The sequence below is a fragment of the Pituophis catenifer genome, unplaced genomic scaffold, assembly GCF_029215685.1.
Source record: "Pituophis catenifer annectens isolate HBS135680 unplaced genomic scaffold, rPitCat1.0.hap2 SCAF_12, whole genome shotgun sequence".
Lineage (NCBI taxonomy): Eukaryota > Metazoa > Chordata > Lepidosauria > Squamata > Colubridae > Pituophis > Pituophis catenifer.
Genome location: NW_027256892.1, coordinates 8,192,381 through 8,208,236, shown reverse-complemented (window position 1 = coordinate 8,208,236; position 15,856 = coordinate 8,192,381). Strand labels below are relative to the sequence as shown.

The following is a 15,856-nucleotide window of genomic DNA, read 5'->3' as shown; positions in this document are numbered from 1 at the left end:
TTTCTCTCACATCCCGTCTCTCTTTCGCGCACACACACAAATCCATATATTATTAATACACCTTGATGTACTAGAGACAAAAGATTTTTTCTGGAGAAATATTCCAAATTGTAGTTTATCCAAACTGAGATACTACATTCCAGATGCAGAAAACATCCAAAACATCATTCTACATTCCAGATGCAGAAAAACATCCAAAACATCCAGGAATATTCTCATGGGTATATGAGTTTGACTTTCACTTTCTGTGCTCAAATAATTCTTAACTTACGCTCTAGAACCCACGCAGGTAAAATGAAAATATCTGGTAGCTTTTTTTGCTATCAGTAAAGGAATTCACAATGTCTTCTTATCTTAAAATACCCTTAGATTCCTTCCAGAGATAGTGGAAATAAAAAGGAGGAAGTGGATGTGAAAGAATAAAAAAAACATATATGGGAAGTAATAAAATAAAATATTGCTTGCACAATAACTGCAACAGGCAATACAGGCAATATTTTTGCAGCCAAAAGCTGGTCCCCCCCCATTTTTCCAAGCAGTTAATTAATAAAATAAAAGATGGTACTGGAATAAGTAGATTATCTTCTCCCATTTAGGCATTGGAGTTATTAAAAATTAGGGATATGTTAAGCCTATTGTAGATTAAAACATATTTATAATTTGCCAAATCATTGCTTTGCCAGGAAACATTGATCCTTAGAAACTTCAGGGGCCACTCATATTATGAACCATCTTTATTTTAAGCTAAAATTGTTATTTGTTTGTTTGTTTGTTTGCTTGCTTGCTTTATTTATTTATTTATTTATTTGTTTGTTTGAATGATGACATACCAAGATAACTTATTAGTCTAAATGTATTCAAACTCAGCTATAATGTAAACAATCTCATCACAAATCCTGTGTATCTGGGTATCTTTTCCACTTTTTCTCACTAGTCTCATCTTTCCATCATATGTTCAACAGAAACCTGATTTTGCTTTTTCTGTCCCTAGCTAACCAACGCGATAAATGGTGCTGGGGGAAAAAAAGTCTGCTGCCTGGCATGGATTCTAATTGGCTGTGATAGTGGTCAGCTGCCGATTTGTTTATAAACTGGAAAATCTACAAATTGCCAGCCATCTGCCCAGCACAGTCTGCTAATGAATGCCTGTAGCCTGCAGATCCATACACTGATTGCCTCCATGTCTCTGTGCTGTCACCTGGGGTGATCTGCCAGAGTTTGAGATCTGAAAATAAGTTGTGACTTCACTGTCATTGGCTAATTCTTATAGATATGAAATACCCATTGCAAAGGTGTAGATGATACACTTTTTAATGTTTCGATGGAAGGTATGAGGGGTCTTTGGTGCTCTCTGAGTTTGGTTATTTTCTTGCAGACATTTCATTACCCAAATGAACATAATCAGTGCTATCAGTAACTATCATTGATGATGTTACCTGATTTGCATAATTTATTTATTTATTTATTGGTTCGATTTATATGCTGCCCTTCTCCGGAGACTCAGGGTGGCTTATATACTTTTGTATATACCTGCTTAGTAGGGCTTTCGGCCCCCCCTTAAGCAGTGTTCTTTTTTATACAAAGTCAGCTTATTGGCCCCACAATCCAGGTCCTCATTTTACCTACCTTGAAAGGATGGAAGGCTGACCTCAATCTTGAGCCTGGTGAGATTTGAACTTGTAGTAATTGCAGGCAGCTGGTGCTACTTAACAGCACTTTAGTCTGCTGCGCCACTAAGGCTCTTTGTAATGACACATCTGCAAGAAAACAACCCTGATTTCAACCCTGAACTACAAATATACTCCTTTATTGATGGAAGATATAGTTTTTGCAATTAATTTACCTGCTTTGCAGGATCAAGTACTTTGGTGTGGTTTCACATTAGCAGATTTGGGACAGCTCTCTGGAGTGGAACAATCTTTCACTCAGAGTTTACTGGAAAGTCTTTAAGGTTCAGAGCTTGTGACTCCTTAAGAAAAATATTTGGAACTTCAGGATTGCTTTATACCATGGGGGAAATACTAGCAGGGATTTCCCATTACAATGCTTTCCCAAGAGAGAAGGGATGCTACTTCTTTCCTCTGAAAAAGAAAAGGAAAGACTCATGGACTCATAGAGTTGGAAGACAAAAAATATTTGTTCATCACTCTTCCCAATTCTGAAGGTTCTGTGCTTTGATTTTGTTGCTTCATTATAATATTTTTCAGCCGTTTGCCTCAGTAAGTGGTTGCTTTTAGCTTTATCTCTGGAGATGCTTCACATTATGTGTGTATCACTTCTATTTCTAAAGCGTCTTGGTGTAATGCCTCAGCTGGGGGGGGAGAGAGAATGGGGTTGTGTATTGTGACTTTACCTGGTCTATCCTACTCCTTTCTTTTTTCCATTGTCCTCCAGGTTTGTACCTCTTCTCTGGAGATTTCCTTATTTGTCACATTTTTCCAGTTCAGAAGACATAGAACAGAATGAAGCTCTGCATTCTTGTTTTACCAATTCTGCATCTCTCCTACCCTTTTATCAGCATCCTATTTTATTAGTGTCTGTAATATATAGACTTCTATATAGACATCCAAGGAAATGCATAGCAAATTCAGCTTTCTTCACTGTTCCTATGCCCTTACTGAATGCACTGAATAAAGAAGGTTCCATATTATTTTCATTTCCTGCTTTTTTTTTCTCACCTGAATTCATTGTCATTCTACTTTATCAAGCAGCTATTAATTGGAGGAGGACCATTTGATGCCATCCAAGTCTTTTTTATTCCCATGATGTTTAGTCAACATGGATAGTGTTAAAAGATTCCAGGGACAGTACCAGATTTGTCTTTTTCAGGGGTCTGCAACCTTAAACACTCAAATAACCATTTGGACCCGTTTCCCACCGAAAAGAAAACATCGGGAACCACAAAACTCTTCCCGTGCCTATTTCTTGAGCAGCCACAAAACTAGCATATGTAGTTGAATTAAATGTTCTGTTTTCTTCTGAAACTTTTCTTTTCTTGGATTTATCCATGGTTGGCCTACCGGGGGTTGAAAAGCTCAATAAATCATGGGTGGGTGGGAGTCGTACATTGGCGGTTGTGACACATATTTTGAGTGACAGGGAGTCACAGCAGATGAGTGAAAGAGCCACATGCGGCTCCAGAGCCGCAGGTTGCTGATCCTTGGTCTATTTTAATATAATTAATTTCAAATCGCGAACCAGGGTAGTATATCAATATTCATAGTTTATGAATTGTTTTTTCTCCACTCACTTTCTTTTAAGGTGGAATGGCTTAAGAATGAAGAACCAGTCAATGCTGAACAGGATGAAAATATTGATACCCGAGCAGATCATAATCTAATTATCCATCAAGCCCGGCTGTCTGATTCAGGCAACTACACTTGCACTGCATCCAACATTGTTGCCAAAAGAAGAAGCCTCTCAGCCACAGTCGTGGTGTATGGTCAGTAGGTGTGACATGCTGTAACTTCTTGGACTATGAGTATCACTCTTGCTTGATCAATACAGTTAAATAATTCTTTTAAGCATCACTGCTGGCCAAGGATTTCCTAGAATTGAGGTCCACATATCTTAAAGTTGCCAAGGTTGAAAAATATTGGGTTAAAGCATCAGACTAGAAACCAGGTGGCTCTGAGTTCTGGTCCCATCCTTGATATGAAGCCAGGTAGATGACCTTGAGATAGTCATTTTCTTTCAGCCCTAAAACAGAGTTAATGGCAAATAACTTTTGAAAACCATGCCAACAAAAGTGCAATGACTTGTCCAAGCAGTCTCCAAGAATTAGATACAATTGGACAGAAGGAAAAAAAGTTTAATAGAACACTGAAATAAGCCTTCTACTCCTAATAATGATTGGGAGACAGATTATGTCAATGCTCCCTTTACTGACTTCTAACTGTTCATGAACTATGTGTGCATCCAAGCAAAATATAATTTTATTATTGTTTTTAATAACAATAACTTTTAATAACTTAATAAAATAACACCTTTCTGTTCAATCAGAGATTAAGATCCTTGATTTCAAAACAGAGTTGAGAGCATAACAGTTGTGACTACATAAATTCTATGTATACTTTGCTGAGAATGAGTGGGCATAAGAGGTACAAAGTCAGTTGTTCATTAGTGAATAGAAGTGTGTCTCAGTGGAGGAGAAAGGTTATATTAATGTGGAACTGGGGCTAAATATTCCCCACTTTTTTCTTAGATAGTAAAATATCAGTTATACTGAAGACTCTATAGCTGTCTATAACCTGCTAAAGCTCGATTTCCACAAGATATAATCAAGGTAAGGATGTTGGGTAGTGCAATTAAGCAATATCTTGAGATCCAAAGTCTAATGTATACTAATGATACCTGTCTGTACAACAGTGGAGCCTCTTAATCAAACTTAAGACATAGAATTACAATGACCTTACAGACATTTTTCGGACAGCTGAACTTGAAATGCAGCAGGGAAGTTTTCTGCTTCTTTCTTTCTTCATTTCATCTTTTCTTCTTATTAAAGTACCAAATGGCATTTCATTGATTAAGAACGAAGGATGTCTCAACCCTTCACTTCGCTTTGCTTTCCTCCCTTTCCTAATTGAAATGAAAACCACTTTGGTCTAGTGTTAAGGTACCAGCCTAAAAACCAGGAGTTCTAATCCTCTCTTAGGCCTGAAAGCCAGTTGGAAGACTTTGGGATTGTCACTCTGTCTCACCCCAAATCACCTTATAGGATTGCTCATGAGGGGAAAATTGGAGGAGAAAGGAGTATCTTGAATTCTTTGTAAAACTAATAAAGGTGGGATTAAAAACAATTTTTAAAAAATATGCTTGGAAAGAATTAAAATGAGCCTATGTCATCATTAGTTCCTTACCAAAACATATCCGTTTATTGATACTATGTCATTTAGGTAGGTGCATCTCAGTAATACTTGCACATCAGCATGTAAAATGGAAATGGTGATAATTCTCACATTTTTTTGTTTTTAAGGAGAAAATATTGAAAATGGAAAGCTTTGTAACAAAGACTGACTGCTAATATGCTATCCACCTGTTCTCCTATATTTGTGTTTGCATAGTGAACGGAGGCTGGTCTTCTTGGACGGCTTGGTCGAACTGCAATGCCCAGTGTGGCAGAGGAATGCAAAAGAGATCCCGCACATGTACCAACCCTGCTCCCCTCAATGGTGGTGCTTTCTGCGAAGGAATGTCTGTACAGAAAATTACCTGCACATCATTGTGTCCCAGTAAGCAAGATATCCTGTTAACAGTGTAGCCAGGAGGCAGGGCTCTTAGCGCATGTAGAGCCCCAGGCTCGGGTGTGTAGCTAGGTCCTTAAAGCTTTAGGGAAAGCTAACAGGATTGGGGGCATTCTAATCACTGAAGGATGTTTCACAGAGCAAGGGCTGCTGCAGAAAAAGTTTGTTTTCTAGTCCCCATCAACTGGCATTCTTTGGCTGATGGATTTGCAGAATGCCTGTCTTATTTGATCTGGTTGGATGGGTAGAAACTCTGGAAAAAGGGTGATTCCTCAACTATCTTTATTGCAGGGTGTGGTAGACATTGGGACATGAACACAACTATAACCTTTTTTCTTTTTCAATGTCCCAGTTTCTCCAGAATCACAGAATTGAATTATAGGCCAAATGGTTATTAAGATTTTAATCTGCAACCTGATTCTTATGCATTCTGATTATTTGTGTGTTTGTGTGTATGTATGCATTTTTCTTTTTGTCTTCTGCATATTCCCTATGGGTTTTATTACCTAAAGCAGTTTGAATACCATGGATGTTTGAGCACCTATCTATGATCTAAATTGGAATTTAGTGGAACTGTACTATACACTGCAAGCATTTTCTCCTCCTTAACTTCCTCTCTTAACTAGGCATGGTTTGAACAGGTACTTCAAGCAGAACTGGACAAGGCTTGTACAGGTTACAAGCTGGAAAGTGTGCTCTCTGTAAGGCAATTCACAAATGTATTGATCCTGAATTTCTCTTAGATGTAAACAAGAGGACTGCAAGGCTAGCTCTGATATTTCTGGCACATGTCAAAAACTCTGGATTTTGTTGGAATCTGGATTTCCATAGCAACATTACTTTCACTTCAAGCAGTTGTTGAGGCAAAAAGCCTCAAACCATTGTTGAATCTCATAAATAATCATAACCACCAATCTCTGGGTTTTCTTTCCACTTCCTCCTTTTCCACCAAAAGAGTTGATGCTAAAATCTGTTTCCCAGTGTGTTGAGGCTGTCCTTTCTCCTAAATGCCTAACTTGTTCTCATTTTTTTCCTGTAATCTCTTCAAATGTGTTCTTGTTTACTTGAATGGGTCAAGATGGCCAAAATTCAAGTAATATGCTTTTCTCCATCTTTGTCCTAAACCTAGGTATTCATACTTTTAGATCAACAAAAACCTTGTATCAGGAAATTCCCTTAAGAACGTCTTCCTTGGGATTTAATTGAAAGGTTAATATATTTAACCTTCTCAAAATCTAGGATATATGTGTACCTCTGGAGTAGACCTGTGAAGAAATGATTAAAGGGCAGGACACTTCTCATGTCCATCTCATAATTAAGACTTGTGTTAAAAATCTCACAAGCCAGTTATGAGAAGTTCACCAATATCTTCCTTTTGCTTGAAAAACAGAAATGGAAAGAAGTATATTTTCTATTAAAATGAGGAGGAAGAAGGGAAAATATTGACATGCTATTTCTTCCAAATGTTCAAATCTCATTTGAGGAAGATATTCTTAACTCCTCCAGCCAAACCCCAATGTCTTGTTTCAAGTGAGGGACTACTGAAAATTATGTAATAGAAAACCAATTGTGGTATTATTTCTATGAGAATGAAAAGGAGAAAATGTGCAAGCACAGACATTCTTCCTTTCTATATTTTGTATTCTATATTCTGTATCTCCAACAGGAATACAAATCAAGTGGATGATACAGGTAGTCCTTGACATACAACAGATCATTTACTGACCATTCAAAGTTACAACAGAAACTGAAAAAAGTAATGTTAAGTTGGGTGAATGAGGACGCAGCAAGCCAGGCAGTGAGTGACAACAGCTCTTTATTGTAGGGTGAGAACCCAGCAACTGACCAGGGGAAACAGCTCCCTTTATATACCTTGCAGCTGTGGTGGTCAGCCAATCAGCTGACGGTCAGTTAATTCAAACTGCCCGCCCAAAATCTACATACATAACACTCCTCCCCTCCCAGAAGTCACTTGGGGTGGACATTAGCATACAAAGTCTCTCAGGTGACCAGGGCGTGTCCGCACCCTAGTTGACCTGCACAGTTCAGTCGGAGGTGTGGTGTCGAGCAGGTTTCTCCCTGCTCCACCAATGGAACCTCCAAGAATTAGTTGTGGGCGGCGACTTCTGCAGGTGGTCAATCTTCCACGATGGGGCGGCGCTGGATCTCGGGGCCGACAGCTAAGTCCTCCGCTAGACTCGGGTTTGAGTTAGGTCGAGAGTTCTGTTGATAGCTCATCAAGTGTGTCTTCCGTGTCGGCGGCCCAATGCTTCCGTAACTGATCAATGTGTCATGCCAAATCCTCCCATCTCCCATGTCTACTGTATACGACTTGGGCCCGGTTACTTCCGTGATTGTCCTGGTTTCCCAGAGGGGCCCGTTCCCATAATTCCTAGCGAATACTGGCATTCCTGTTGTGAATTCCCTACGTCTTTTTTCTGCCCCTCTGAAGTTGTCAGGGGAATAACTGGGGTGTAGCCTGTCTAGGACTCCTCGGAGCTTTCTCCCCATCAGAAGTTCTGCCGGGCTCCTGCCTATGGCGGTGCATGGTGTGGCGTGTTGGGCCATTAAGAATTTATCTCTCCTCTCCTACCAGTCCCCGGGACCTAGGCGTGAGATGGCTTCCTTAGCCATTCTCACAAATCTCTCCGCCAATCCATTGCTAGCCGGATGAAATGGGGCGGAGAGCACGTGTCTGATCCCCAACTCTGCTAGGTACCCCTCAAAGTGCGTGGCCATGAACTGGGACCCGTTATCTGAGACTAAGGTGTCCAGTAGGCCATGGATGGTGAACAACTGCCTTAGCTTCCTAATGATGGCATCGGTGGTAGTGGTTTTCATGAGTCTGATCTCCAACCACTTCGAGAAAGCATCCACAACAACCATAAATACCTGCCCATGGAATGGGCCAGCGAAGTCTATGTGGATCCTGGACCAGGGACCCTGGGGCCATTCCCATTCCCTGACTGGTGCTGTGGGGGGATCTGGCCTAGACTCCTGGCAGGGTTGGCACTTCCCCACCCACTCCGTGATGTCTTTATCCATTAGGGGCCACCATACGTAACTCCTATCTAACCCCTTCATCCTCACAATCCCGGGGTGCCCCTCATGCAACAGATTCAAAACTTTTTCCCTTAGGCACAAGGGAGCAATAACCCGATCGCCCCACAAAAGACAACCCCCTTGCATTGTCAGCTTGCCCTTTTTGTTAGCGAAGTGTTTGAGTTCCCCGCCCTCAATCTTTTCTGGCCACCCCCTCATGACCCAACTCGTGACTTTCCTAATCACATGGTCTCTGGTTGAAGCCCTTGCCACCTCCACTGAAGTGATGGGCCCCGAGTCCAAGACGTCAATCAGCAGGACTGGAACTCCGGGTGTGGGATCCTCTATCTTGTCCGGTAACGGGCAATAGCTGAGGGTGTCGGTGTTGCCCATGCTCACCCCTGGTCGATGTACCAGGCAATAGGAGTATACTGCCAGGAAGATGGCCCAGCGTGTCATCCTGGGAGATAGGGCTGCCAGGGTGGGTTGGTCCCCTGCGATGAGACCCAGAAGGGGGCAATGGTCTGTGATGAGTTCGAAGTCTCTGCCAAACAGGTATTCATGGAACTTCTTGACTCCTGAGACAGCTGTCAGGGCCTCTTTGTCAAGTTGACTTAGTTCCTTTCGGTGCTTGAAAGAGTCCGGGAGTAGTAGGCGATGGGTGCCTCTAGACCGTTCGGTAGTCTATGGCTCAGGACAGCCCCCACGCCAAAGGGGGACGCGTCACAGACTAGCACTAAGGGAAGCGTAGAATTGTACTGAATTAGGAAACTCTCGGCCGAGTTTCTTTACAGTAGCAAACGCGGTAGCTTCAGCCTTCCCCCAAACCCATTTGGACTTTTTTGCCAACAGTCTGTGCAGGGGCTCCGCTACTGTTGCCTTGTCCCTTAGAAAAATTGTGTAAAAGTTCAATAGTCCCAGGAACGCTTGTAGTTCCACCTTATCTTTTGGGGTGGGAGCCTCTCGGATTGCCCTAATCTTGCTTTTTCTGGGGTGTATGCCAGGTCCATCTAACCAGTACCCCAAGAATTCCACGGAAGGGACTGTGATCATGCACTTGTTGCGTTTGACCCTGAGTCCTGCACTCCTGAACTTCCCTAGGACTTGTCTCAGTCTCTCCCCTAGCTGCTGTTCATCTCCTGCAGTGACGAGCATGTCATCAAAATATGGGGCCACCCCTGTAACAGTCACTCCATGGTGCTCTGGAACAGTCCTGGAGCTATGCTGATTCCGAATTGGAGTCTCTATGTGTTACTATAGTTTGTGCCTCTGCAGTAGCGCCATCTACCAGCAACTGCTGGTACGCCTGCACAAGATCGAGTTTAGCAAAGATCTTGCCTGGCCCTAGGGAATGCAGTAGATGATGTATGATCGGAACCGGGTAAGCACCCTGTTGCAGAGCTTTATTGATCGTACACTTATAGTCTGCGCAGATGCACACAGACCCATCCGGCTTAACGAGAGTCACAATTGGGGTCTCCCATCAGGCATGATCGACTGGCACTAACACCCCCTGCTTTATCAATTTGTCCAATTCCACGTTGATCTTGGGCTTTAGGGCGAAGGGTACCCTCCAGGGTTTCAGCCGGATGGGGGCAATATTGGGGTCGAGGTTGAATGAGATAGGGGTCCCCACATACTTGCCGAGTCACTCGTCAAACACATCCTGGAACTCCTGCATCAGATTGTCCTTCAGGGTGCTTCGCATGTTGTGGACTCCGGTGAGTCCCAAGCCCAGGGCTCTGAACCAGTCCATGCCCAGGAGGCTTGGGAGCTTTCCCAAGTGAGGGGAAGCTTCTCTCAGAATTTCCCGTACTCCACCTGGAACTCGCCGATTCCTTCCACGGGGATGCGGTTCCCCTGGTAATCGCGCAGTCCCAGCCGCTGGTGCCATAGTTGCCGTCTCTGGATGCTGGGGATGGCCTTCTTTAGCTTGTCCCAGGACATGATGGTAATTGGGGATCCGGTGTTGATCTCCATTACACACTCATGCTCCTTGATGTCGACCGTCATGTAGGTCTTCTCCCCGGGGGATGTGCAGGTCCAGCCGATTGGGATGGTGCAGGCCTTGAGATCCTCAGATTTTGTGCTCTTCCTGTATCCGCCCTTTGGATTGGTTCTCGTCCGCTGTGCTGTCTCTGATTGGCTAGTGTTGCTCCGCGGCTTGTAATGGGCAATGCGAGCGGAAGGGGCACATTGCCAGAGTCTGTAGAGCCAAGCAGAACCCCTGCTTGGCTCTACAGACTCTGGCGATGTGCCCCTTCCGCTCTCATTGCCGGCAAATGGCATCTCAGAACTTGCAGGTCTGGCGCGGATGGGGTCCCCCACAACTCGCACAGGTATCTCGCTGGCCTCACCGGTCCTGCCGGTCCTGTTCGGTCTGGCAGACCTCCTCGTCCGACTCCTCCTCGTTCCCCATGCCTACGGTTTCCTGGTGAACCGGGGCTGACTTCTATGCCGTTCTACTCTGCGTCGTCCCCTGTAGTCTCTCGGCTGCCTTGGATAAGGATTCATGAGCCCTCGCCTCGTCCAGTGTGATGTGTAGAGTGAGATTTGTCTTTGTGAGCAACCTCCTCTGCAAACGAATATCTCTCACTCTGCAGATTAGTTGCTCTAGCAGCATCTCATCGAGGTCTCGGTACTCGCACTGGTTTGCGGCCTTGCGCAGGGCAGCGACATACTCACTGATCGATTCTCCCTCATGCTGCAGCCGTTGCCGGAAGTTGAACTGTTGGACGTACTTCGATGGCGTTGGGACATAGTGGTCCTTCAGCAGTATCTGAAGCGTCTGCCACGAGATGGTGTGGACCGAGTTCAGTTCTAACAGGGCCTCTGCTGTATCGAACACCTTGGGTCCACAATGGCTCAGGAACAGGGCTTTCTTCTGTACGTTGGGTAGCCCCTGTAGGTCGCTGGCCACCAGGAAGCATTCGAAGCAGGACATGTAGGATCCCCATTTCTCTTCCATTGGGTTGAAAGGCGCTGGTGGCACGTAGGTAGACATCGTTGGTAGATTCTCCGAGTGCTCCGCTCGCTCGCCTGGCTGGATTCAGGTTTGCACCTCTCTAGTCGGCTCGTGGCTTCAGCTCTTTCCATGGCTTCTGGCCTCAAGATTTCACCTTCATCGCCAATGTTAAGTTGGGTGAATGAGGACGCAGCAAGCCAGGCAGTGAGTGACAACAGCTCTTTATTGTAGGGTGAGAACCCAGCAACTGACCAGGGGAAACAGCTCCCTTTATATACCTTGCAGCTGTGGTGGTCAGCCAATCAGCTGATGGTCAGTTAATTCAAACTGCCCACCCAAAATCTACATACATAACAAGTAACATGACTGTTTTCCACATTTACGATAGTTGCAGCATCACTATGTCACATGTTCAAAATCAAAAGCACATGAGCAGATGCTTGGCAACTGGTTCATATTTATGATGGTTGCAGTATCCCATGGTCATGTAATAATCTTTTGTGACCTTCTGACAAGCAAAGTCAATGGGAAAGCCAGATTCACTTAATGATGATATTACTAACTTAACAACTGCAGTGATTCACTTAACAACTGTGACAAGAAAGATTGTAAAATGAGCAAAATCACTTAACAACTGTCTCACTTAGCAACAGAAATTTTGGGCTCAATTGTGGTCATAAATTGAGGACTACCCATATGTTTTTATTATTGCTATTCTATTCACCTTTCAAAGCTATACCAAATGCAAGGATGGCAATTTGTTAAGATTGGCATGAAATAAAATTTTGCAGAATGACCATGCAACTGAAATTGCAATATTAGTGCTGTCTGTACTTTTTGTTCAAAATGGTACTTTGCATGTATCTCGTAGGTGTGAAAGTATGTAAAAGTTGCTGAGTTTTGAGGCAAGTTTTTGTAAAGTTTCCAGCTGAGGCTGTACATGAATCAGCATTTTTCCCTGAGATCATTTTTTTAATTTTCATTTTGCTTCAGGCAATCTTTCTCTCTCTCTTTTACCAAAATGAAGCAACCCAAATGAATCTGAGAAAGTCAGAAATAGCAGGAAGAGTGACAACTGAAGAGAAGCTATTTCATTTTCTCTTTGGTGAAATGATAAAAATTTGGCACTTGTAAGCTTCTAGGGCAATTTTGAGCTTTAGATTCACATTCAGACATTTTCATTTCGAGCTATTTATTTTAAGAAAGATTGGATATTCATTCTTTTTGGCAGATCTAGCTTTCAATGAATCTATACTTGCATAGACAGAGGAGACATACTTCTTTATAAACTATATGTCAAAGGAAAAAGTTCTAGCTTTGAATAGAATAGAATAGAATAGAATAGAATAGAATAGAATAGAATAGAATAGAATAGAATAGAATAGAATAGAATAGAATAACAGAGTTGGAAGGGAGCTTGGAGGTCTTCTAGTCCAACCCCCTGCTTAGGCAGTAAACCATACACCAGTGATAGCTAACCTTTTTGCCATCGCATGCCAGGAGTGTATGTGTGTGTGTGTGTGTGTGTGTGTGTGTGTGTGTGTGTGTGTCACGCGCATGCATGCCCACACCCATAATTCTATGTGCCCTGCTCGCGTGCATGCGTGCATGAGCCCCCTGCTCTCCCCCCCCCACTCCTGGCACGCGATAGCATGGTTTTCTCTCTCTCCAGGCTCCAGAGCCTTTCTAGGAGCTTGGGGAGGGCAGAAACGACCTTCCTCACCCTCCTGGAGGCCCTCCGGAGGCCGGAAATGCCCATTTGCCAACTTCCAGTGGGACCGGAAGGCCTGTTTTTTGCTCTCCCCAGCCTCCAGAGTCTTTCTAGGAGCTTGGGGAGGGTGAAAATGGCTCAATGTTCAAATCTGTTAAGATTCTTCTATATCTTAAGCCTATCTTCTGGAGTTTTGGCTATTCCTGCCAGCTTGGTGTCGTCTGCAAATTTGATGAGTTCCCCATGTGTCCCCTCGTTCAACTCATTGATGTTGAAGAGTACTGGGCCTAAAACAGAGCCCTGGGGCACCCCAGTGTATACCTCCCTCCATGTAGATGCTGTTCCATTGAGGACTACACATTGAGTGTGGTTGGTCAGCCAGTTACGAATCCATCTGGTGGTGATGCTGTCTAACCCACCTTTTTCTATTTTATCAAGTAGTAGGTTATGGTCTACTATGTCAAATGCCTTAATGAAGTTCAAGTAAATTATATTGTCAGCATTCCTCTGGTCCACTAGTTTTGTCACTTTGTCAAAGAATGCAATAAAATTAATCTGGCATGATCTGTTTTTGAAAAACCCATGTTGTCTTTTGGTTATTACTTTGTTTGCTTCTAGGTATTCACTGATTCGTTGCTTGATTATCTTTTCCAGAATCTTCCCTGGTATTGAGGTCAGGCTGATAGGTCTGTAGTTTTCTGGATCTATTTTTTTCCTTTTTTGAAGATGGGAACTACATCAGCTCTTTTCCAGTCCTTTGGCAGTTCCCTGGTGCTCCAGGATCTTTGAAAGATATAGTTCAGTGCAGAGGTGAAATGCTCCCGGTTCGGACCAGATCACCCGATCCAGTAGCAATGGCAGCGGGTGGTTCGGAGAACCGGTAGCAAAAATCCTTGCGCTCCCCCCCCCATGCCCAGCTGAGCCACACGATCATCAGAGGCTTTTTTTTTTTTTTTACTTTTAAAAGTATTTTTTTCTACAACTTCTTCCACTGAAAAATCTCAGAGGCTTTTCAAAGCATTTTTTTCTGCAACCTCTTCTCCGGAAGAGGATCCCAGCTGAGTTGCCTGATCATCAGAGAGACTTTTCAAAGCATTTTTTAAAATGATCAGGCAACTCAGCTGGGATCATCAGAGAGACTTTTCAAAGCATTTTTTAAAACAATCAGGCAATTCAGCTGGGATCATCAGAGAGACTTTTAAAGCATTTTTTTCCTGCAACCTCTTCAGCGGAAGAGTTGGTTTAAAAAATGCTTTGAAAAGGCTCTGACGATCCCAGCTGTGTTCCTGATCGGCAGAGGCTTTTCAAAGCATTTTTTTTGAATTTGCAGAAAAAATGCTTTGAAAAGTTAAAATAAAAAAAAAAAGTTGGCCACGCCCACCCGTCACATTACCCCCCACACACCAAGACACACCCATAGAACCGGTAGTAACAAATTTTACATTTCACCCCTGGTTCAGTGGTTCTGAGATCACATCTGCCAGTTCCTTCAGAACCTTGGTGTGTAATCCATCCAGTCCTGGTGATTTGAACTCGTCTAGGGTACTTACCATTTTCTTCCCTATTTTAACTTGTGTTCCTAATCTGTTTTTTGTGGTGCTGTTTTTGATAGGTTGGCCTGTTTTTTCCCTTTGTGTAAAGACAGATGCAAAAAACAAGTTAAGTAGTTTTGCTTTCTCCCTGTTGTTTGTCATCTTCTTGCTACTTTCTCCCAGCAATAGACAAATTGTTTCCTTGCCTTTTTTCTTGTTTTTAACATGTTGGAAGAAGCTTTTTTGTTATTTTTTTTTACTTTTGTCGCAAGCCTTTGTTCGTTTTGAGCCTTAGCTTTCCTCACTTCATCTTTGCAGGCTCAGGTTGCTAATCCCTGAAAATTGAAAAAGGAAGTTGGTCTTATTTGACACGTCTCTTCTCAGTGTGCTGCAGGAGAATCCAAGCAAGGGTTAACTTCAATCCTATTGCCAGACTGAGTTGTAGATTTTTCTTGGCCACACCTCCCTTGTCTAGCTGAGTTTCAGTTTTTCGTCCCCACAGTGGCATGTACTCTTTGAAGAACTCTACATCCAAAGGACTCCTCAGCCAAAGCATACACATCTAGCTTATAATGTCTGATAAAGGGCAATGGAGATGACCAGATCACCGCCCTACAGATGTCTTCAGTGGGAACTTGCATGGCCCAAGCAGTGGTAGTGGCTGCACTCCTGGTGGAATGAGGTGTAATCCGCCTTTGAACAGGCTGAGCCTGCATCTCATAAGCCTTGGAAATACAGGCTTTTAACCAATGGCCTATGGTGGAAGAAGTCACCTTCTTGCCCATGGTGGCAGGCTGAAAGGAGACAAACAAAGATTCTGTCTTCCAAAAGGAAGAAGTCCATTTAATATACCTGCAGAGAGCTCTCCTGACATCTAGGGTATGCCAGGGTTCTTCCACAGGATGGAATGGGCAAAAATTAGGCAAAATGAGCTCCTGGGCTTGGTGAAACCAGGAGTTCACTTTGGCAGAAATGAAGGGTCCAAACAAAGAACCACTTTATCTGCCTGAAAAATGCAAAGGTCTCCTCACAGATAATACTGCCAATTCAGATATCTGCCTGGCTGATGTTATCACCACCAGGAATTTACCTTTAGTGTTAAGTATCTGAGTCTAGAGGTCCTCAATGGCTCAAAAGTTGTTGAAGTGAGAGCTTAAAGGACCAAGGCCAGGTCCCAGGTGGGGTAATGATGCACTGCTGGATGTCTCAAATTAGCAGCACCTTTCAGAAAGCTGTGTATACTGGGTTGGTGAGTGAGGGGTTGCCTGTTTTCACATGTCAACACTGTAGCTAAGGTAGCAACCTGTCTCCTAAGGGTGTTGTGAGAGAGTCCCCTGTCCTGTCCAGTTTGCAGAAAATACAA

General features: G+C 43.4%; 1 protein-coding gene across 1 annotated transcript in view; it reads left to right on the top strand.

Moving 5' to 3' along the window:
* The window catches only part of UNC5D (unc-5 netrin receptor D), a 687,821-nt gene that overhangs the window by 555,585 nt on the left and 116,380 nt on the right, over window positions 1–15,856 (top strand). Inside the window, exons 5-6 of the mRNA XM_070952266.1 lie at window positions 3,262–3,442; window positions 5,064–5,231. Coding sequence (XP_070808367.1) covers window positions 3,262–3,442; window positions 5,064–5,231 — 349 coding nt within the window. The remainder of the gene's footprint in view (window positions 1–3,261; window positions 3,443–5,063; window positions 5,232–15,856) is intronic.